At 38.6% G+C, this 23,333-nt stretch overlaps 3 protein-coding genes across 13 annotated transcripts; 2 read left to right on the forward strand and 1 right to left on the reverse strand.

Annotated features, from left to right (window-relative positions):
- The first annotated feature begins 1,173 nt into the window (after window positions 1–1,173).
- On the forward strand, window positions 1,174–3,624 carry edf1 (endothelial differentiation-related factor 1). The gene is made up of 5 exons (XM_055200662.2): window positions 1,174–1,350; window positions 1,619–1,670; window positions 1,754–1,914; window positions 2,015–2,108; window positions 3,340–3,624. Exons 1-5 carry the CDS (start codon window positions 1,276–1,278, stop codon window positions 3,399–3,401), a joined length of 444 nt encoding a protein of 147 aa, XP_055056637.1. The 5' UTR covers window positions 1,174–1,275; the 3' UTR covers window positions 3,402–3,624.
- A 96-nt stretch (window positions 3,625–3,720) lies between these two features.
- LOC129441000 (putative uncharacterized protein BRD3OS) lies at window positions 3,721–4,542 on the forward strand. Its single transcript, XM_055200663.2, has one exon. It carries the CDS (start codon window positions 4,120–4,122, stop codon window positions 4,378–4,380), a length of 261 nt encoding a protein of 86 aa, XP_055056638.2. The 5' UTR covers window positions 3,721–4,119; the 3' UTR covers window positions 4,381–4,542.
- Window positions 4,543–5,131: 589 nt separating this feature from the next.
- Window positions 5,132–22,444, reverse strand: brd3b (bromodomain containing 3b). Of its 11 annotated transcripts, none has more exons than XM_073860980.1 (13): window positions 22,172–22,444; window positions 20,827–21,158; window positions 20,607–20,744; window positions 20,126–20,270; window positions 19,856–20,038; window positions 16,243–16,628; window positions 13,152–13,280; window positions 12,888–13,077; window positions 12,457–12,521; window positions 11,605–11,831; window positions 11,093–11,382; window positions 10,556–10,681; window positions 5,132–7,406 (listed from the first exon to the last, which is right to left on the reverse strand). In XM_073860980.1, exons 2-13 carry the CDS (start codon window positions 21,025–21,027, stop codon window positions 7,288–7,290), a joined length of 2,199 nt encoding a protein of 732 aa, XP_073717081.1. In that variant the 5' UTR covers window positions 21,028–21,158; window positions 22,172–22,444; the 3' UTR covers window positions 5,132–7,287. The 11 variants fall into 11 exon arrangements, with proteins under 11 accessions (XP_073717081.1, XP_073717078.1, XP_073717076.1 ...); XM_073860977.1 differs by having other exon boundaries at window positions 19,856–20,041; XM_073860975.1 differs by having other exon boundaries at window positions 5,132–7,409; window positions 19,856–20,041; window positions 22,164–22,443.
- Window positions 22,445–23,333: the final 889 nt, after the last annotated feature.

The raw sequence follows: 23,333 nt of genomic DNA on the forward strand, positions 1-23,333 counted from the left end.
TACATTTTTTAAGGGTAATCAAACTATCACTTTTACAGTGATATATTATCGTATTAATATTATAATATAAATTGTTTTATAATACTATTATAATTTATATTAAATATAAACATTTTACATTTACATTTATTTACATATTGTTCAGCTACCATGCTGGTCTTAAAGGGATAGTTCACTTTAAAATGAAAATTTTGTCATCATTTACTCATCCTCATGTTGTTCTAAACCTGTATGAATTTCTTTTTTCTGATGAACACAAAAGAAGATATTTTGATAAATGATGGTAAACACACAGCAGATAGTGACCATTGACTTCCATATTAGGAAAAATATTTTGGAAATATTGTGAAAAATGATAAAGAAAATATTTTGATAAATGATGGTAAGCACACAGTTGACGGTACACATTAAATTCCATTATATTTTTTAATTCCTACTATGGAAGTCAATGGTCACTATATGGTGTGTGTTTACAATAATTTCTCAAAATATCTTCTTTTGTGTTCATCAAAAAAAAGAAAAAAAAAAAGAAGAAATTCATACAGGTTTAGAACAACATGAGGATGAGTAAATGATGACAGAATTTTCATTTTAAAGTGAACTATCCCTTTAACTGGATTTTTCAGTGGGGAAACCTGCCTGTAAAACCATCTAAAACCAAACTGGAAGCTTAGGCTGGTTTTAGCTGATTTTCAGCAGGGTATACTTATTTTAATAATATTTATGTTATTACTGGGAGTTTTGTGATATTTGTTATGATGAAATGAAAGTAAACATGAACAGCGAAATCTATTAAATGTCAGACATGTGATATAGGCTATAATAACAATGTAATTAAAATTAACATATCATATCAAATGTAAATCAAATCTTTAAATACATTTCCATAAAATAAAGTGTTATATTTATTCAAAGGGATGAAAAGGGGATTTCTGTGACATGTGACAGGATTTTGTTGATGTTTTATTCCCTCATGTTGCGTCAGACTATATAGCCAAGGCAAATTAAAAGCTTAAAACCAAAATACAATCGTAAGAATAAATATTTAATTGCATTACTGTACAAAATACAACATTGTTAGTGTCGTACATATATTTATTTCGACAGACACAAAGTAAATGTGCGGAAAAGTGCTTGTTGATATTCGCCTCGCGCAGTGACGCATTTTCCGTGTTTCCGGTTTGGTCACTAGCATAAAGAGCAAGGTTCACACGCGACGCGTTCAACGCCCGTTTGTCGCTATAAAACAAATACTTTTACTCCAACTTATCAAACATGGCAGAAAGTGACTGGGATACAGTGACTGTTTTGAGGAAGAAAGGTTCGGCTGCGCAGTCAAAGTCTAAACAGGTATCTCATAGCCGTCTGCTTAAGAGTTTGCTGACGCTAGTTAACATTTGACAAACAAATGTGTGCTATGTGACTTGCTAGGAGAATTTGATCCCAAACAATGCGCAAAACAGATTCGAATTTACCACATAAATAACAATAAGTAACGTTACAGGCAGAAGATTAACATACGTCATGTAGGTTAGTCAGTTTACGAAACGTGGTGGGAGCCATAATAACAAGGCTGCGCCATAACAGTATTGGTTGATGTAATATCGTTTCTGTTTAGGCTGTAATCGCTGCTCAGAGGAAGGGACATGACGTGGAGACATCTAAGAAATGTAAGAATGTTGCTTCTTTCATCTTTACTGTATCCTCCTATATGCTATTCTTGTTAAAAATTAAATAATACAAATCATCCAAGGGGCTGCTGGGCAAAATAAACAACACCTTGTAACCAAGAACACAGCCAAGCTGGACAGAGAGACAGAGGAGCTGAGCCACCAGAGAGTGTCTGTTGAAGTGGGTAAGGTTATTCAGCAGGGCCGGCAAAATAAGGGCCTCACCCAGAAAGATCTGGCAACTGTGAGTACTTGGCAAACCTGTGACCCATTTTACTTTTTGTTTGTGTTCTGACCCATTTTGTACTCATGTGCATGTGTGCGTGGTGTTGTTTTTTTTCTAGAAAATTAATGAGAAGCCACAAATCATAGCAGAGTATGAAGCTGGGAAAGCCATCCCCAATAACCAAGTAATGGGAAAGATTGAGCGAGCAATTGGTAAGATGTTGCCGTTTGAAATTTTTATTAGTCTGCCTGATTTAGGAGAACAGATATGTGACCCTGAACCACAAAACCAGTCATAAGTAGCATACCTATATTAGCAATAGCCAACAATGCATTGTATGGGTCAAAATATATATTTTGTTTTTATAAAAATCTTATATTTCATAAATCATTAGGGTAAAGATCATGTTCCATATAAAATTATTTTGTACATTTCCTACCGTAAATTAGGGATGGGCGATAATTTGCATGCGATATCACGCGCATATCGTCGGTGAAGCCGGTTCCTTGATGGGTAGTAAATCCCCATTAGCTACTTTCAGATGAATCAGCATTTACTACACAAAGCCATAGTTCAAGCTGGGCCATATCGCAGGCGATACATCCGCGATAATAAATGCAAAATTGCCCTCATTGTCAGTGAACTACGGCTCTGTGTAGTAAATGCCGCTCCATCTGAAAGCAGCTGATGGCGATTTACTTCTAATCACGGAACCAGCTTCACTGACGCGATGTGCAATAACAAACACATGCAAATTATCGCCCATCCCTACTGTAAATATATAAAAAAACTTATTTATAATTAGTAATTTGTGTTCCTAAAGACTTTATTTGGACAACTTTTAAAGGCGATTTTCCCAATTTTTTATTATTTTTTGCAACCTCAGATTCCAGATTTTTAAATAGTTGTATGTCGACCAAACTTGTCCTATCATAACAAACCATACAACTATGAAAAGTGTATTCCGCTTCTGGATGATATAGATGGTTTCAGCAGTAACAACATAAACAAGCGGCTGTCGCGGTCAGCAGTAACTTTCAGTAAACTCTGCTAATAATAAATAACAACAAAGTACTTTATACGTAGTTTATTTATATAACAAGCAAAAAAAACAACACATAGATTACCTAGGAAACCAAAACATTTGTTATTTTTGACGAGGCATTTGTTCAAGAGATCAGTTTAGCAACTAGTTAGACCATTAAAATCCAGATCCAGACGTGTATCACGTGCGTCCGATGAAACCGTATATATGAATATCAATAAAAAAAAATTGGCACTTATGACTGGTTTTGTTGTCCAGAGTCACACGTGTGCATTAGCATTTTTTTTAAGTGAAGTGTCCTTTTAAGGGTGTGTTTGTCACCAGGACACACACATTCTGCAACCCAACCTGTTGTGCAATTGTACATTACAATTTTTAATTTACAATTTTTTTTGTAGGTCTCAAGTTGCGTGGAAAGGATATTGGGCTGCCGCTTGATGCTGTTCCTAAAAAGAAATGAGTAAAAAATCCTCGAAAACTCCACCATTTGCCGAAACCTCCTGATATCTACAGAATATTTACAGTCGGTCTTTATTAACTGATGCATTTTATTTGTAATGGTGGAGCAGGCACTCATATTGCCATATGCACGAGAGGCTTAATATCTAACGTTTTATGTCAGTTGAAGACTCGTTTTTTTTTTTTTTTAATGCTCGCTACTCTGAAATAAAAGTTGATTTCTATGTCTGGCTATCTTGTCTCTTTTCATGTGTTTGTTCCGTACTGTAATTAATTGTAATAAAAATAATATTATTATACATGAGATTTACTTTGGGTGTGCTTAAAAAATAACTTCGATTCGGAACCATTAAACGGCTCGCAGTTTCAGGCGGAATATATTCCAGACGGACGTTGTTGCCACAGGCAGCCGCTGGCGTCGTTTTGAGTCAACTTTTCGGTTTCCTTTTTCAAGTTTTTGCAACATGAAAGCTCTGAATACTACCGAGGCCCGTGATTTAAAAACTATTTGATGATATTCAACTCGAGTTGCTCGTCGTTAACAGCATGAAACCTTGTTCACCAATGCAGAGCGGATTATCATCCATGTTTTTCTTCGACGGTGCGCGAAGCGCGTTTTAAATTCTCGGTCAACCCTGCTGGCAAGTGCCTGACCGAAACACAAAATGTTTCTGAGACGATGAGTCCCTTCTTCATGAGCTTGTCTACGTTGAGTCGCAATGACAGAGCGCTGTCCGTTAGCAGAAAAGGCGTTGTCGGAGGGTTACGCTCGTCTCAGATTCAAGGACACATCGTTGCTTATTTGGCAGCAGCAACAGATGGAGCTGGAGAAAGCACCACCGAGCAACTACCTGAGCCGCAGTCGGAGTACACGCTACAGCCAGTACGGCAACCAAGCTGTGGTAATACGAGACAAAACCAAACTCGAGACAAAAGACTCTGACAGCAGTGGACAATCCAGAATTTGTTCTGTCATGTGACTGTTACTATACACTGTTTGACGTCATCTGTTTGAACAGTCTGGAATTTTACATGTAAACGGCCATACAGTATTTATATTTAGCTTTTTATATAGTCACATTGCCGTAGGCAGATAACATAACAATGCCTTGAACTTGGCTTATAAACATCTGAAAACTGCAGTATTTATCTTTATTGTACTTTAATGTATTGTCTATATCTCTGTGAGCATCTGATCACAATGCTGTATTCTTATCCTGTGTTACCAATTGTAACTTTCGACACTACAGATCATACCTTTCTATGAATAGACTATATGGGGCGGTTTCCCGGATAGGGATTAGACTAGTCCCACATTAAAATAAATGTAAGAGGTGTCCAAACTAAAACATCTTGCAATGACATATCCTAAAATACATCAGTGCCCTTTGTTTTGCCTCAAAATGCACACAAGAACAGTTTTTAGTAAGGCATGTTTGTTAAAACTAGTTATATTTCCTAATTAAACTAAGGCCTAGTCCTGGTTTAAACTAATCTCTGTCCAGGAAACCACCCCTAAAAGTATATCAGTGTTAGCCTGGTCTTATTTATCCAATTACTTTATTGTCAATCGTAAAAGTCATTAATCTTGGGTCAAATATGTTGTCCCACAGGGTTCAGTTTTAGGCCCCATCCTTTTCTCATTGTACATCTTTTTATTTTTTTGTGAATTTTACAAAGCTTTTAATACACTAACAGTATAGAGTAGCTGGAGAGTAAAACACACTACTATGGGTTTTTGTGATTTATTTACAAAAAACGAAGGGGCTCAGTGTCCAAATCTCAGATTAGCTTATACATCAGATATAACCACGTAGGTCTGTCCCAAAACATACTCGTTAACTTGCTTCGACTTGAACTCATAAGTAGCGCTATCAATTTTAAAATTTGACTCGAATGACATTTACATGTTATAAACCGCTCAAAAAAGTTTTAAGAAATATACTGTAAATTGGCATGCAATACACAAATGTTCTCTCTCTGATAAAAAAGAACTAAAATATTTAGACCCAAGACAGAGTTGAGGAATAAGTAGTGAATATACATTTATATTTGTAATTATATATCCTATGTATCTTTATATCTCTGCATCATTTCTGCCTCGAGAACCCCAGTTATATTCACTGGGCCTTGCTGGAGGAACCGAGTAAGAGGAGCTGTAACAAAAATTACTGTAGAAACCACACAGTATAGTCACAAGGAAATGCTGAGCTTGAACGTGTAATGCAATACAGTGAAGAAAGCAAAACTGAGCTACATGTAAGAAGATTCATGAAGAAACTTTACACGTTTTTTGATTTAAAGTATCTATACACATTGGTTTCAACTTGATTGTTATACAAGAACCATTTACCTACTTTGTGCCAACTATTTAAATTAAGGCATCAAGAACAATGATTTTAGGGGTTGCTATTTAAATTAAGTACTGTAAATAAAAAAAAATTTGCTAATGCTACAAAACCCAGTTTGAGAGTGGTACAGGAAAAAAAACGAGAAATGAGAAAAGAACCTCGAATACATTCATATTTTATAAAGATTATCAGTCATGGCCCATTCCAAATAAACTATATTTTATACATGGCAAGAAGTGTTTAGATACCACTGAAAGCATTCAGTACAGCATTTCCAAAAAAACCAAAATAACAGGAAATTTAAGCTCATTACTAAAATGGAGAACATTAGTTGTAATACTTCCAACTAATAACTACTGTTGAACACACATCAGTCTGGAGTTAAATCTAGTGCTGCTGTTTGAAGTCTTCTTCACAAAGTCCAACTTTATTCTTAAGACTCCTTGAAGTGGCTACTTGTCCTGGACAGCTACTGCTATTTATTCTTTATTCCCACAGAGGACGTCCAGGGAGAGAAATTTATGCCAAAACAGATGTTTTTGAACAACATAATGCGTTTTGCCATTATTTCGATGATCTTTAAGTGTATACCTCCATCATATATATATATATATATTGAAATGAAAACACAACTTGATTGTCCTGTGAGTGGACATGGTAAAGATGAGACATTCCAGAAAGAGGGACACCTACATATCAATGGTAAAAAATACACAAGACAATCCAAATATAAAACAAACAAGTGTATGATATAGAATAAAAACAAACAATAAAGCTAGAGAAAATTCTATAACGAATACTGAACCGAGAGCACCGGAAAAGAAAGTGTACAGTGTCGAAACAGCCAAAATTACTGCAAGCGATGCGTAAGCGCCTCTCAGAATGATTTAATATATCGATGCCGACATCGGGGTTGGCAGACACTGTATAGAGTACTGTTGAGCCACTGAATCTGAAACATATTCATAAAGATGGCATGTGTGGATACAAAAAATAAAATAAATAGATCCTTTTAAAAATGGTAACAACGAAGACTAGACAATAAATGTGGAATGAGTTGAATAGTCATGCTAACATGACAGAACGACACCAGAGCAGGAGTTTTGTTCCTTCAGACCTTGCGTAGCTACACGATGCAGCCAGGCATTTGTCAGTTTTTTCCGCTAATGTACGTTTTCAATATGAATCTAATGAGCAGCAAACAAAAACCAAAAAAAAAATAAACAACTGACACACACGCAACCGTTTCACCTCCACGACTTATGCATTTTCCAAAAAAATATCTTTTTTTTGTCTTTTTTCCTCTGCTGATACCAGGCGTTTCCCTTTGAGGGTTTGCGGAATAACCTCAAAACTGTCTGAACTATTCCGCTCCGTCCGAGCCGTTTCTACAAACTATTTTAAAATATCCTCTGCCATCTGCGATGCTTCTAGTTCTTTATAAAAACAGGCCTTCAGAGAGATACTATTCATGACAAGACACACTACTCGTTAGAAAATAGAGGAGGCCGAAGTACGTGACGCTCTGATCCGAGGTCAGTCCGAGTCACTGCTCTCGGAGCTGGAGCCGCTGGAGCTACTGCTGCCCGAATCGGAGGAACTGCTGCTGCCACTCAGCCGAGATGGCCCGCCCCCCTGCGCTGACCCCGCCTTCTCTGCTGGGAACAGGAAATAGAAGTCATTAAAGAGGTCTGATGGGGGTGTGAGGAAAAAACATTGAATATACGTGTCGAGTTCATTTCCTGTTTGGCCTTTGTCCCTATATTGAATAGATTTGAAGCGCTCACCCTTAACCCACACCCGATGTTGTGTATTATGGTACATGCACACAGAAAGCAAAGAACTGTTCTTGAAAGGATAGAATATATTATGTGCCCACCAAAGCAGCTGATATATTAGAGTCAGTCAAGTCGGTTAGTTGCAGCGCAAACACGTTTATCGTTCGTCATTTCTATCATGGTTAACGGTGTTACTCTTTGGCCAAATACTTTGATTTCAAAACATGTAAGGGGTCTAAAATGAACTTTTTGAAACACCTGTCGGTGACAGGTTAATACATTTTCTTATATTCACTTTTTTATCCTTATGATAACAAGAGCATTTAGTTGTTTACATTGTAGCCGAGTTTCCTTACCCCTAAAATGCGATAACCCCTCTTATAAATTCCAAGTATAAAACGCTCTTTAACTCCGGGTTAAAAAAAGGATTTAGCCATGTATTAACAAGAACAAAATTCTTGCAAAAACCAATCGTTTGGATTCACAAGAAAACATTATGTCACCAGGAGTCATGGGGTTTCTGCAAAATATCTTATTTATTGTTATACTAAAAATGTCACTAACATATTGGATAGCCTGAGGGTGAGTAAATAAAAAGCAAAATTTTCATTTTTGGGTGAACTTTCCCTTTAACTGAAAGCACAATGAATCAACTGATACTAGAGATGCACCGATATATTGGCCAATAGTCAGTATTGGCCGATAAAAGCACATTTTCCACACTATCGGCTGATAAACATCCAATAGTCATAGCTTATGGACGCTAATTTCAGCCAATTTTAAATTAACTAGCATTTGAAAATTAAATGCTAAAATAAAAATTAAAACATTGAATAATTTTTTTGTCATTTTTAAAGGTGATAATGCATCTTTCCTGCCAATTTGAAAAATAAAATGATTGATAATTTGACATTTCATTTTTTTAATACAATCTTGAGGCAAGACTGCCAATATTAAAATTAAAAGGCAAACTTAAAAAGGAATTTGTAAATACCTCACGCCTCGAGATTGTATTAAAAATTTAAAAAATGGCAAATCATCAATTGCATTTTATTTTCAAGCTTCAATTTTAAACTGCATTGAAAGTGTATACTGAGGTCCACTAAAGTCCACTATATTATATTAAATCCTGTTTTCCTAAAAAAAAAGTAAAGATTTCATCTGAACAAAGAAATAATCTTGGATTACATCGGGGTGAGTAAATTATTGAGATTTTTTAAAATGAAAGTGGAATATTTCTTTTAGAGGTCGACCAATATGTGTCGATACCGATTATTACAGATCAAGTAGACCGATAACCGATATTTTGAACCGATATGTCTGGTGTAAAAATGAAAATTTATATAAAAATTATGACGGCTCTGACAAAAACTTTTAATGCCTTGAAACATTTTTTAATTCTGACTCTAAGAAATGTTATTTATAACAATCATATTAATAATAACAAAATAAAAAAGCAGGAAGCCCCCATAAACTATATATACATAAAAACTATACAAAAATAAATTGAATTGAATAAATGTATTATTTATTTTCAGACGATTTAATCGTTGCATGCAATAGTAGAACTATACAGTTAATCATCTTGCACATCAATGGGTTAACTCCTTATGGATATAACAAATAACTAAACAATTTGAATTTATATAATAAGTGTCCATAATTCGAAATAGTTTTTTTTATTTATTAAAATATAACATTAATACCATATTATAGGCACCCTTAGTTAGTTCAATAGCCTATTCCTTATAGAAACACGCCCACATTTTGGGAATCTAGCTTATTCACCGTATCCCCCATAGTCAGACAAGCCCACACATACCCTCCTCATCTCCGTGTGTGCTGTAACTCTGTCTGACGCAGCCCCCGCCAGCCCAGGTCAGAACAAAGACTGGAAGTGAATGGCTCCAGCCAGCACACTGCTCCCAACAAGTAACAAAATAACACATTTTCCCATTTATATGTTGTGACCTGTATAGTCAAACCGTGCACAAATAACAAGGTCACATGAGACACAGCAATCCCCAAACAGCACACATACTGAGAACTACACTCTCAGAAGGCGAAGCACCGCTACTTGGGCGGAGTGATTTGCTTGCAGCACCCGAGAAGCCCCTGGTGAGGAGCAGAGAGTTCGGTCAGAGTTGTGCAAATCACTCCGCCATAGCAGTGCTCTGTCCTCCGAGAACACAGTTCCCAGTATGTACACCGTTAAAAGATGACTGTGTCCCACACCACCTTGCCACCTGTACACGGTGTGACCACACAAATCACAACACATAAATAGGAAAATGTTCGCATCACTCTGTCACTTACTGGGAGAAGCACGCCAGCTGGAGCCATTCACCCCCAGTCCCCGCGCCAAGCCAAGCCAGCGGAGGCTGCGCCAGACAGAGCCACAGCACGCACAGAGATGAGAAAGGCATGCACGGACCCATCCGCCCCTGGGGGACACGGTGAACAAGCCAAACTCCCAAAATGTCGGCGTGTTCCCCCAAGTATAAATCTCGCCAAGACAGGCATTAAGCATAACTGTGTGTGTATCTGAACATTTATGTGTAATAAATAAGTTGCGAAAAATAACTCAATCGGTCACTTGTTGCGAGCAGCTTGAAAGTCAATAATCGGTAAAATGCTTAATATCGGCTGCGACTATCGGCCAGATCGATAATCGGTCAACCCCTAATTTCTGTATTATAAACACAAATTAATCGGTATTGGCAGAAATCGGTCTAAATAATCGGCTATCCATTTCCGAAGGGAAAATTTAACAACGGTGCATCTCTAATCGAAACCGTCAAAGTTTCCAGTGAGTGAATGTTGATTTTGGACCCTGATTACATTTGAAGGGCAGACAAAAATCCTATCGATCAAGTTAGTCGAATTAGCGAAGCACAAAACCATGCTACGTACCGATTCACAGAAAAGATTGCCTATATCTCTATTGACTTATCCTGCCCTCCTAAATCCAGCTAAGCCGTTTTGGCCACCTGTATGCTCACATCTGCACACTACCACACAGGTACCTTTTTTGGGTGGTTTCTTGTTGTTGTTGAGTTGTCCACTCACGTCCTGTAGCCTCTTTTCTAACTCTTTCTTCTTTTCCTGAACCAGTTCCTCTTTAGACTTGGCACTCTTTTTCCCAGTGCCCGCTGCAGGAGACACACAGCGGCGACCGGTGAGTAACGAGCTCACCGCCGTGGCAACAAGCAGCAAAAAGCACTCTACTACGCTAGTGTTTAAACCCATATCATAATATCTCCGCGGTCCGTTTCCGTAATGAAAACGAATTTAAGGTATATACAGAGATGTTCTTCGAATACTTGAATCTTTACATACCGGGAAAAGGACGTATAACATAAACCACAAAAAAAAAACAATCATGCAACACAGTGGAGAAGGTGAGTGCTCCCAGCTCAAAAGAAGGAAACAGCACAGCCCATTTCAGCTTTTAGAGCAGACCAACCAGGCAAGAGGAAAGAGCTGAATGAAAAGTCGGTAGTGAGGCTACGCTAAAATAAATTAAAATAACCTCGCATATATAATAAAAAAGGCCCACTTACGTAACGGTTTGCGTTGCTTTTTCTGTAAACAAGACTTGACGTATCTTTCAAGCTCACGCAGCGTAGACGGCTTGAGCGTTTCAAAGTCGATTTCGATCTCGTCCGGATTGGAGTCTCGAAGCGACGGCTCACGCGACTGGATGATGTGAACCACGCGGCCCAGCTTCTCGCCCGGCAATCGGTTGATGTCCAGGCTCAGTTGCCGCTTTTCGTCGTAAGACATGGGCAGAGACTCCTCTTCGTCGGACTCGTAGTTTGTCGCGGCAGGCTTGCCCCCCTTTTTCGGTTGCCTGTAGAATGCAGTTAGGTAATATTTTGTGTAGGCCAAACAATCAGCTAACTTTTCTATGCACTAAAAATAATAAAACCCTACCATTGTTAAGTAAAACTGCATACATTTTTTTACTGTACAGCCTTTTTACTGTAAATATAAAAAACCCGGATTGACTGACTACAATAAACAAAACGGGAATTTTACACCGATATTCGTGACGTAAGAATATTGCGCTTACCTCGTGGTAGACGTGCTGTTGGGTTTCCGCGCGGAGGTCTTTTTCGGCTGGGTTTGTTTAGTCGGCTGCGGCGGCTTGGCTTTCTTTTCGTCTTCCACCTTGACCTTGTTTTTGTCTTTCTCTTTGTCTTTCTTCTTCTTCTCTTTTTCCTTCTTCTCCTTCTTTTTCTTTGGTTTGCTCACAGGACCCTGCGACAGAGCGGCTAGCTGTTCATGTACAGCCTTCAGCTGAGGAGGAAGGTGGAGGGTATGGTTAGCAAGCGGGGGGACGGGACATGCTCAAGTAAAACAAACTAGGATCTCGGCTGTGCAGGGACAGATGATGGGACTTGTGATGGAGGGGGCAGTTTTAAGGATAATGAATGACATCTGTCGCATACATCTCTTATTTTTTGGGAAAAACCATCGCACACCCAGTTTTTTGATAATATTTGTATTACCTTTTGACTTTTTTCATTTTTAAACAATTTTTATTGTCCTAATATTCAAATGTTACAGCACATTTGTCTTTAGCAATTTAAGAATATTAACTTTCACTAAAGATGCAATCTTATTAACATATACCCATAATGTGGAGTCGGTTTACACCTCCCCTTAAGAATGATTCGGAAGCACCACATCCCAGCAATCAGGATTCTCATTGATAAACATGCCAATCAATGTCATTCACACGCAGAGAAGAAAACAGAGCCAAAAGACTAGCTGTGTTACAAAGCAAGCTCGTCTGAGGGAAATGCCCAGCTTGAATACACCCTAAAGCACCGCCGTAACCCTCTACCGCCCGCTTGAAAAGAGGCTGCGAAAATGGAGGAGTTAGTGGGGTAGGGGACCGGGAAGTAAAAATATAAGTCACCTGAAAACGTTTGGGACACCCGTTTTTTGTCCCTGCCCTGTTACCATTGGGGTGCTCCACAGTTTGCTGGTAAGAAAGCCAAAGTAAAATCAGGGGACAAAATAATCACTCTCAAACGTGTATTTTAATGCAAAAATACTGTAACATCAGACTAGGCCACGATGACACCACTAAAGTGACCAAAAAATCAACTTCAGTGTTACAGCATGCAAGCCAATATATGCCAAGATGCCAATATATGAAACTGCAGAGGCGGTAGAGGGTTAAACTTTAAGTCCAGGGTGAAAATGGGCAATTATACGGAGCCTGTCCACAAAAATTTGAAGACAAATTGACTAACATAATTGAAGAGGTGGTGAATGTGAAGGGGGAGCGGGCGTGGCCTCTGCCCATCTCTCTGCCCATCTTGGTCCCCACCTCTTCGACACTCAGCTGTTCCTGCAGTTCGGCCAATCTGGTAGCGCGTTCCTCCTCTGAGTCCGAGCTGGAACTGGACGAGTCCGCGCTGCTCTCGCTGCTTCCCGTGCTCTTGCTCACCACCGCCGTGGCCGACACCGTGCTCGGGGACGACGGCTCGGCGGGCTCATCGGGCATCTTGGCGAATTTCATCTCGAACACATCCTGAGGGGAAACGAAACAGTGAGGTCTCTGGTTCCACAGAAACATCTTGAAGTCTTCATTTGAAATAAACTCACCTGTAGTTTTCTGGCCATGGCGACGACCTCGTGATCAGGTGGGTTGTACTTGTAACAATTTGAGAACATTAACCGAACATCTGCCGCGAAACCTTGGGCGTCTGGGTATTCTCGGCCGTCCATCTTTTTCTAAAATAAATAAAAAGTTTTGAAACTTTTAAAACTAAGACCTCTAAATGTTTTCAAGGGGTATATGGATAATTCAGTTAAAAAAATGGTAAAACTTTACAATTAGATTATTTGGTGATATCAGTTAATGCATTAGCTGACATGAACTATAGATGTATAGATGTATAGTTGCGTTTAATGCATACGCAAGGGTCCACCTACAGTTAATGTGATGCAAATTTCGTCATTAGAATGGTACGCGTGGACTGTACACACACGGATGAATTTTTGTAACCAAGTGTACTTTGTACACGCATCACTCTAAAAACAAACGGTGCTATATAGCACCAAAAGTGGTTCTTTGCTCGTAATCATAGAAGAACCGTTTTTAGTGCCATATGGCACCGGTGAAGCACCAGTGAAGCACCTGTGTAGAACCAAATAGTGCTATGTAGAACCATATGTGGTGCTATATGGCCCCTATTTGGTTCTACACAGGTGCTTCACTGGTGCTTTACCGGTGCTACATGGCACTAAAAACGGTTCTTCTATGATTACGAGCAAAGAACCACTTTTGGTGCTATTTAGCACCGTTTGTTTTTAGAGTGATGCGTGTACAGAAGAATGTAGTATGTAGCCCAGGAGATGAATTGCATTTTGTCGCAATGCGCATGCGTTAAACGTCTGGTACACGTACGAGTCAAATAAACTATGCTTTAAAAGGCTTTGTGTTTAACCGTACACATTATAAAAAACCTATAAGAATATGTAGTAAAGGAAAATTTCACTTTCATAAAAATAAAATCCTGATAATTTACTCACCTCCACGTCATCCAAGTCGAGAAGAATTTTTTTTTGAGAAAAAACATTCCAGGATTTTTCTCAATTTAATAGACTTTATTGGACCCCAACAGTTTACAGTTTCAATGCAGTTTAAATTTGCAGTTTCAATGCAGCTGTAAAGGGCTCTAAATGATATCAAACGAGGGATAAGGGTCTTATCTAGCGAAACCATAGTCACTTTCGACAAGAAAAAATAAGCACTTTTAAAGGGGTGGTTCAATGGTATTTCAAGCATTCTGACTTATTAACACAGTTATAGAGTTGTTTCTCATGCTAAACGTAGGAAAAGTGTCAAAAAAGCAGTTGGGCGTGTTACAGAGTATTTCTGTGCCGAATGCACTTCGCCAGGGTTCTGACGTTTCAGGGGTTTCTGTACGCATCACTTATTTTTATGGGCACTTCCCTCGGAAAACCCCGCCCGCCCGTCAATCAGCGGCAGACGCTAGAACTTACAAACACACATCATGTGACAGCTTTGTTTAATTTTAAAACTCAACAATGGCACGAAAGAAAAAGTGTGTTTTTGGATGTGAGGAGAAGAAAGCCATCCTTATGGAAACAATGGATATAGTTTATTATCCGGGGTAGCAGCGGAGTTTTGCGTGTGTGTTTGATGCGCTGGATTTCATTGAAAAGTCCTAACCAGGTCATGAGTTGCACACGGTAAGTAAGACTTCTGTCTTATGTTGGAAATAGGTGCGTGCATATTATATAAATGACACGAACATGTAGTGAATCATAAGTTAAATAGTGTTGTATAGTGTTGCATGACTCGTACTCGCTCCTCCCACGATAGTAACTCCTCCTTCTTAATTTTTTCGTACGCTATTGGAAAGAATTGGTAAAGCTAATCTTTCTTTTATAAACCTGATTAAACTAAATACTCTTTGGAGATATAAAGGATGTAATACTACTCTATAGGTACTCCAGATTAACATCAGATATGCAAAAACAGCGTGTGTTACGTGAGCTTTAAACCACAACTTTTCATCTTGCACTAGCTGTGTGACGCGTCAGCGCAACCTTGCGCACATTTGCGGACCATTTTTAACAATAAACTGACACAAAGACATTAATTAGTATCATTCCACACACAACAACATCGGAACGGTCCTCATTCTCCACACTTGTAAACATTGGGGCGGAAGTTTTGCATACGTCATGCATGACATTTCGACGTGCTTACGCAATAACCAAGGTCGCCCTGGCCCATCACACGGCTAGTGCAAGATGAGAAGTTGCGGTTTAAAAGTGCATATTTTTTATTTTTCTTGCCGAAAATGACAATCGTTTTGCTAGATAAGACCCTTATGCCTCGTTTGGGATCGTTTAGAGCCTGAAGCTGTGTTGAAACTGCAATTTTAAACTAAATTGAAACTGTAAATTGTTGGGTTCCAATAAAGTCTATGAAATTTAGAAAAATCCTGGAATGTGTTCCTTAAAGCAATATTATAGTTTTTGCTCTTTGCTCCCCTACAGGTTGAAAGCGGAATTGTCCATTACCACTGTCGTAAATAATTTAGCCTACTGCAGCAAAGCTGGCTCTGATTGGATTGTAGGTCTGCCGTAAAGCAAGTTTTTTGTAGTTTTCACTCGAACTACAGGACCGCGACCTGACGGTTGGAAACTTCTTTTGTGCAGTTTTGGCCGAGAGAGGGCTGCAAATCGAATGTTCACCCTGTTTCGGGTGGATGACGACTGAAACTTTTGTGAAAGCGTTCTTTTAAGGTAAAAAAAATCTTTAGTGTTGCTTTAAAAAAAAAAAAAATTCTTCTCGACTGAAAAAAAAAACATTTTTGATGACATGGGGGTGAGTAAATTATAGAGATTTCTTTATGAAAGTGGAATATTTCTTTAACAATGAACAATATAGTTTTCAGCATTTAATAATGTTTGTTAATAACAATACAATTGTGCATTGCTTATTCATTTGAGTTAGTTGTACATTAACTCACGTTCACAGACACAACCGTTTCTTTAAAAAAAGTATTAGTAATTTTTAAATTTAACATTACTTAGATTAATAAATGCTGTAGAATATTGTTCATTGTTATCTAATGTAGTAAACTAAAATAACTTTAATGTATTAAATGAAAGCAAAACGTTCATTGTTAATTCGTGGTAAAACATCAGATCATACTTTGACCGTGCTGAGGTCCATCGGCTGCTTGATGATTTCATGATAGTCGTGCAGCTCGAGAGCTTCTGCGTCTACAGGTTTGTAGAACGGCCACGCGTAAGCCGCGTGCTTCTTGGAAAGCATCTCTTTAAGTATAGTGTCACAATATTTGAGATGATCATTGAGCTTGCTCTTCTTGTTGTTGGTGTTGTTGTTGTTGCCTTGCGGTAAGACGTCCCCATCTTCCAGGTCCTTTTTGGGAGGTTTGATGGGTCGGCCCGTGCTCTCTCGTCTGGAAATGACTTTACTGTGTTTGGACTCCAAACTCGCGGTGGGCGATTCGCTTCTGCTGGCGGTGATCGCACAGGTTGTGGGCGTGGTAGTGTCCGCTTTCCGCTTCACCCCTTTCTTCTGAGGAATATAAGATTGCCAATGTGTGTTAGAACAAACAACACTTAACTGGAGATGTGCCAGATCTGTGGGTTGTATAAAGTCGACGAGTACACAGAGAAGCAGTTCAAAAGTGTGTTTTTAGAATTTGTTTGTTTACATTAAATTTTGCTTAAAATATTAATAGTTTTGTCTTACAGTTACAATTGTACGTTTCACTTTAGAAAACATAGTTTAGATGCAAAACCCTCGTTTTTTTTTAAATCAAACTCTTATGTTTAGATTCGGTAATTTCAATTGTTGAATAAAATTGTTAATTTTGTTTTCTTTGCGCACAAAAGTGTTCTCGTCGCTTCGTAACATTATTATCGAACTACTGCTGGAACATGGACTTTTTTGGTAACGTCTTTCATTCTTTTCTGTGAAAATTTTTTTTTAAACTAGCTGAAGCCAATGGGACAGACCTCCCAGTTTTTATCAAAATATCTAAAAATGTGTTCTGAAGACAATCGGAGCAATTGGTGGTTTCAAACGACTATGATTTATAATAAAAGTATCATTTTGGGGTGAACTATCCCTTTAATGGCAATTAAACGATTATTAGTCAGTAACTGACATGCCTTATTTTCACAAGTGACCCTTTAGTCATTTAATTGGTATTTAACAAATTCGGTTGTGTTTCGCTGCAAAACCCTCTAAATGCATGCAACCTTTTTTGGCAAAAAACTCCAAGACATGGTAAACAGATGCAAATTCACAAAAAAATATGCAACTAGAAACATTGCAAATAATGAAAGTAAGAATTCAAGATGTAAAAATGAAGAAACTGAAGTCATGCCACATTGGGGTTGTTTTCAGGTTCAGGTACTCAAAAGGGACCCAAGTTTGAATGTGACCCACGGTTGTTTCACATTCGTCTTCCACGCATGGAGGATTTTGCTGAAAAATCGTCTTGGCATTTAATGGACCCTACCAACAAACTGGTATTTCTGAATTACCTGAGGCCGTGATTAATCAAATTTGAAGTGGAAGTATCTGATGCACGTATAATATGCGCTGAGAGCATTCAGTTTAGGGATGTCAATTTATGCAATTTCCCATATTCGATGATCGTTTAAATTAACGATCAATCAATCGAATAATCTTTAACAGTAATAGTGCAATAAGCCTTTACAGTAGTGGCATATATACCCAATGACATAAAAGTGGGCGTAAAAACGCAGCTTCCTCACGCAAATTAAAAGATTTTATTTTGTCTAAATAACATGCTAGTGGGATTGTAAAATGAGTCAATGTAGTTCCTGTTTTGATAAAAATCATCAATTTAATCTCGTAATGAAATATAATGACTAATAGACACAGTATAACTCCGCCTCATAACGGGCACTCCGCACAGTCGCATGAAAGTCCATGCGTCCATGACAGAATAAAGTTTCATTATCATCAAGTGTTATATTTCTAGCTGTTCACCTCGCTTTCCGAGTCGTTGATACATTGTTTGTTGTAATTATATCCAAGAAGCACACAACGGGAAAAGTGCCCTTTTTCACCTCAGCTTAGACTTGCGGCGTACTTTCAGCAAAGATGCTTATATTATGAAGATTTCAACCTTCCATTAGAAAACCCGCAACAGTCAACTTGGCTAGCGTGTAGCGCCTCAGCCAGTCAATAATGATAATCAATGATATAAGTTATGTTGCGGGCATTCAGAGTGTAACGAAAAAAAGTTAATTACAGTTTACATTTTAGTTTCTTGCCAGAATTTAAGATTACATTTTAATCTGTTCATTAAAAACGGCTTCTGGTCTCCTTCCCCGTCTATAGCAGCGTTGCTATGCTAATCTTGCAGGCTTCCCTGAAGAGGGTCTTTGCTTTCAGTATCCTAACCGTATTTGCATTTTCTGTATCGGACCCTATCAGGGGTGCGTTTCCCAAAAGCATCGTTAGCCAACTACGGTCGCAAGTTTCATCGTTTCAGCATAGATCACCGATGGGGGTGTTTCCCGAAACCATCGTTCCAGTGTACATTCGCAAACTGCATCGCAAAGTTTTGTCGTTGGAATGAAGGCTCTTCACCTGTCGTTAGAAGCATAGTTCCTTGTTATTATAATATGTAGACTTACGTTAATCATGCTTTTTAACAAAGTAAGCAAAAAAAAAACATGTAGTACAGTCTATATCCATCATTCTAAATATATTACAATTTTATTTTACGTCTTTAAATTTGTAAACAGAATTAAAGCGCTGCATTTAAAAACTGAGCATGTGCCCAGTCCTACGAGCTTTAAGACCCTGGGGAATCCCTGGGAGGAGTGACGTAAGAGGGAACTTGCGAATTAATTGAATATCTTATAAACAACAGATAACTAAAATCACGATAACAAAATCAGTCTTCCGATGCAATATATGTTATTTACGGCAATAATCTGACATTAAATCGATTTGCACAGATTAATTAGTACTTCACCTCCCACGTGACATCATCAAGGTTCAAACGACAAATGTGCGACAAAGTTACTATGCTTTCGGGAAACAGTCGTGACAAGGTAGTTTGTTTCTCCAACTATGCATCGTACTATGTTGGTTCAGCAGCGAGTTACGTCGTTGTTCGGGAAACGCACCCCAGATCCACTGCGGATGTCATTTCGTTGCGTTAGCAGTCAGCCTCGTCTCGCATAATGTTAAAAAGCCCAGGTGTGTGCTTGGCATCGAGCATCGTGATCATGGCTAGTTTAACTTCTGCGCGCTTGTTTCCATTTTTTCACCGGCTGTATGTGCTTTGCGCAGGCGCCGCACGCACGGGTTTGCTTTTTCAACAATCGTTAAGTTTTATCGATTTAATTCTTACATCCCTAATTCGGTTAATATCATTATCTAATTTTGAATGGCTTTTGCATATGAGCTCTATATATATTAAAGGACAAGTTCGGTATTTTATGTCGAAATTTCAGTCAAATCCGTTCTATTTCATCATAAACAATATGAAAACAGGGCTTTAAGTGTAAAATACCGACTGGAGTCATTTGGATTCTTTTAAAGATGGATGTTTGTGCTTTTCGGACCCTACTATCTTTACTTTGTACAAATGACTACTTTCTCAAATCAAATCAAAGTTTAGTTATTGAGCAAAGTGCTGTACATACAATATAAAATAAACAGTATTAAGAGACCCTTTGACTCATGAAAACACACCAAGAACAATAAAAAGAAACCTGGAGAATAGCATGTATGTTATTTCTACAGGTCTTTTTGACAACAGGCTGCGCAGTTGGGATCATTGCTGCGGCAGGGGGCGCGGCCTGCACGTTGGAAGTGATGGTCGAGACCGGAGTCGCGGCTATTACAGGAGTCTGAGCCAGCTGAGGGGGGGAACTCGGGCATGACGAAGACGGAGATCCTGCAGTCAGTGCTATCGATTGTTGGTTTTCTACTTGGATGTGATAATGACAAGGTCAGCTGGAAACATTTCCCAAAGCAACGTCCAAAAGCTTATTTGTGACATCCAATGAGTTACCTGATGCAGGAGGTGCCCCGGGTTTCCGTGCTTTACCCTTCGGTGGTGGGGGTAGAAGTTCCACCTCTTCCTGGGGCATCTGAGCTACCTTCTGAAGAAAAATCTTTTCTAATGCTTGAGCCATCAGAACAATGTCATCTGTGGGCTAAGATGAAAAACAAAAAAACTGTTAAGTAATACACACTGTTACTCCTTACAAATCCTTTCTGTTGCTCAATTAGTAGTGTTGCGTTTGCATTACATTGGTTCGAGTCCCAGGGAACACCTACTGATGTAATGCATAGCTGGAATGTAATGTAAATACTTGGTTTTGATTGGTTAACTGCATCCCTGAGCGACTGCTAAACTTTTTACCTGACTGTTGCCCTTAGCAACTACTATGCTAGTTCCATATCTCTGGTCCTTTCTTACATAAAATTCAGCAAATTGCTATGCATTAAGTCAATCACACAACCTCAGTATAACTATTAAAATATTTTACCTTGTTATAGATGTAACAGTTTGTGAACATAGTGTTGAAGTCCTGCATGCATTCACCAGCAGTCCAATAGTAATTATTCTCAAGCCGCTTCTTTATGGTTCCCATGTCCATTGGATTTTTAATAACTTTATGGTAGTCCTATTTGATAAAGACAATGAATTAGACAACGTCAAGCAGACTAGTAACCCACCAACTATTCCAACGTAATACTTAAACTTACCAACAGATTCAATTTGATAGCATCAACAGGTGTGTAGAAGGGCCAGGCGAACTGATGTTTCCACAGGGTCTTCACGACCACGTTCTGCATATATTGTAGCTGGTTTGTCTTCCGGCCCGGTTTGCTGGGGTTGGTGAACTCGGGCGGAGGGGGGTTCACAATAGGTGGAGGCACCTGGGCAGGGGACGTGACCACCGACATACTGGCCAGTAAAAGGGAAGAAGTCGCTTGAATGACGCCTGTACGTCTCTTAGCTCAGTTACAATGATCCTCTTGCTCCTTAGTCCCACCTTGACACACACATCCCATCTCAGGACCTGAGTGTCAGCACTCTGTTAGTAAACACAAGAATATGACGTGTTAAATGTAGAGCGTGACTGAAAGTAACACTACATAGGGTGCGTAATAAACATCAAATCCGCACCAAACAATAACAGTTCGTACCTCAGTGTCAATTTGCACGTGCACATACATTTGTTTATCATCACTTTGTTTAGGTCTGCACTTGTTCTCGATAAATTTCAATTGGAATCAAATGTTTATTACCATGTTGACGAATTTAAGATTTTAAATAATATCTGCGTTTATAAATATTAGTAATAATTTATGCAATTGATAAGGATAAAAAATTATTATAACTAAAATGATTATATTCTTAGTTACTTTGCATTTCCAACTAATGTACTACAGTCAGCAGATGATGTAAAAGTGTGAACTGCGATGTTTTCACAGGTTTTTAAAATAAACACTAATTTACGAGTGTAGTTTTTAATCAGTTTTAACCGAGAAGGCGCATTTTAAAAACGGCAGGTTTACTATGAATCAGGCTAAACCGTAACATCGGCTAGAAAATCGCGCCGTTAAATCGTAAACTTGACTGGAAATACGATTCGCGATCGCGCGTAAAACTAACCGCACCGGGCGTGTATATTTAAGTTCTTTAAAAGATGGCGGGCACGGGAGAGACAGGGCATCGAGTGAGGAATGCCGAGGATCGAGCCCCACCATGTCTTTAACACAACCATTGTGTATGCGTACCGTGCAGCCAGCTAGCTACTCGCCGAGCTCATTTACAAGCATCCCATAATGTATCCGCGTTGTTTATTCACGCCTGATACAACAGGAAAAACCGACACGGACGGGGTTCAAAACGGCGGCGCTTGAAAGAAGGTTTTGTTACATTGTTGTAAAGCGCCGCTCATCGGCTCCAGTCTGACAGAGGAGATCCAACTAGCCACATTCAGCTGTGTTTCCCCCCCAAAAACATCAATATGCATCATCCAAACTGAACATAAACTCCAATCGGAACGTGCTGAGCGCGAATGCGTATGGTATACTTTATTACTTTCACTCCAAGCGGCTCCGGTGGCGTTTTCCTCGCAGATTTTCGGGTAGCTTTTATTGCGAAGAAGCATAATAGATGGCTGGGGTCGACACTGGTTGGGTAGTGTTGTGCGCATGCGCGCTGCGTCGCACGGTATTGTGGTTGTTGTTGTGTAAATGACTGCCGACACCGAATATTACACGGGCAAACGCTGTAAAACTGATCTTGGATCGGGTCTGTTCAACGCGTAGTTATTAACACATCGCATCTATTCCCAGAAACGGTTTAAGAACGTAACTCGAAAGCTTTGGTTTCGTTCTCTGTTCGTCCAGGAAAAACAGATCTGCAACAGTTTCTTATTCATCAAGGAAAATAAATAAATATATATTGGGGACAGCATCATCAAGTTGTCAGTAAATGTTGCGCATGCTCGGCGATGTCCGTGTAATTTTTACTCTAAATGTGGTGTGATTTCAAGAGCATAAACTTGGGCGCAAGTGTTTTAAAAATGTAATCTGGATTAGCATGATGTGGAAGTTATTTTTCTAATAAAAAACACAATATAATAAAAGTATTCTCGTCTATTTTCAACAAAAACTACAACAAAAATACATTATTTACAATTTAATACCATGATCACGTGTTTTAAATTTACAAAACTAAATGTTATTACTAATAAATAATAGTTAAATATATTGTTTTTTATATTGACAGCTGTTCTAGGATAACTTTGTCTTTACACTCTTAACAATACAGATTTTTAAAGCCTTTTTGCAGCCACGACAACCACATCAAGTTAAAGGGCACATTTCACAAGACTTTTTTTAAGATGTTAAATAAATCGTTGGTGTCCCCAGAGTACGTATGTGAAGTTCTAGCTCAAAATACCATCTAGATAATTTATTATAGACTTTTTGCGTGTTTGCAAACACAGATTTTTGTGGGCAGAGCCCAACTGGTGGCAGAAAGTGAAGGCTTCTCAATAGCTGTGTGAAGTGTTTTAGCATTTAACTGTGATTTTTAAGGATCCGGTGTTCTGTAGAAGTCTGTTTCCCCTATATTTCTCTTAAGTGTAATGTTTCTTATGACGTTTTCACCAAGCTACGTTTAGTAAACATCATAATTTAGAACAAGCAGGAAGAAGACAGACTAAGATATAAGGTAAAAAGAAGTAATAGAAAAC

Source organism: Misgurnus anguillicaudatus, chromosome 22 (genome assembly GCF_027580225.2).
Source record: "Misgurnus anguillicaudatus chromosome 22, ASM2758022v2, whole genome shotgun sequence".
In the NCBI taxonomy this organism is placed as follows: Eukaryota; Metazoa; Chordata; class Actinopteri; order Cypriniformes; family Cobitidae; genus Misgurnus; species Misgurnus anguillicaudatus.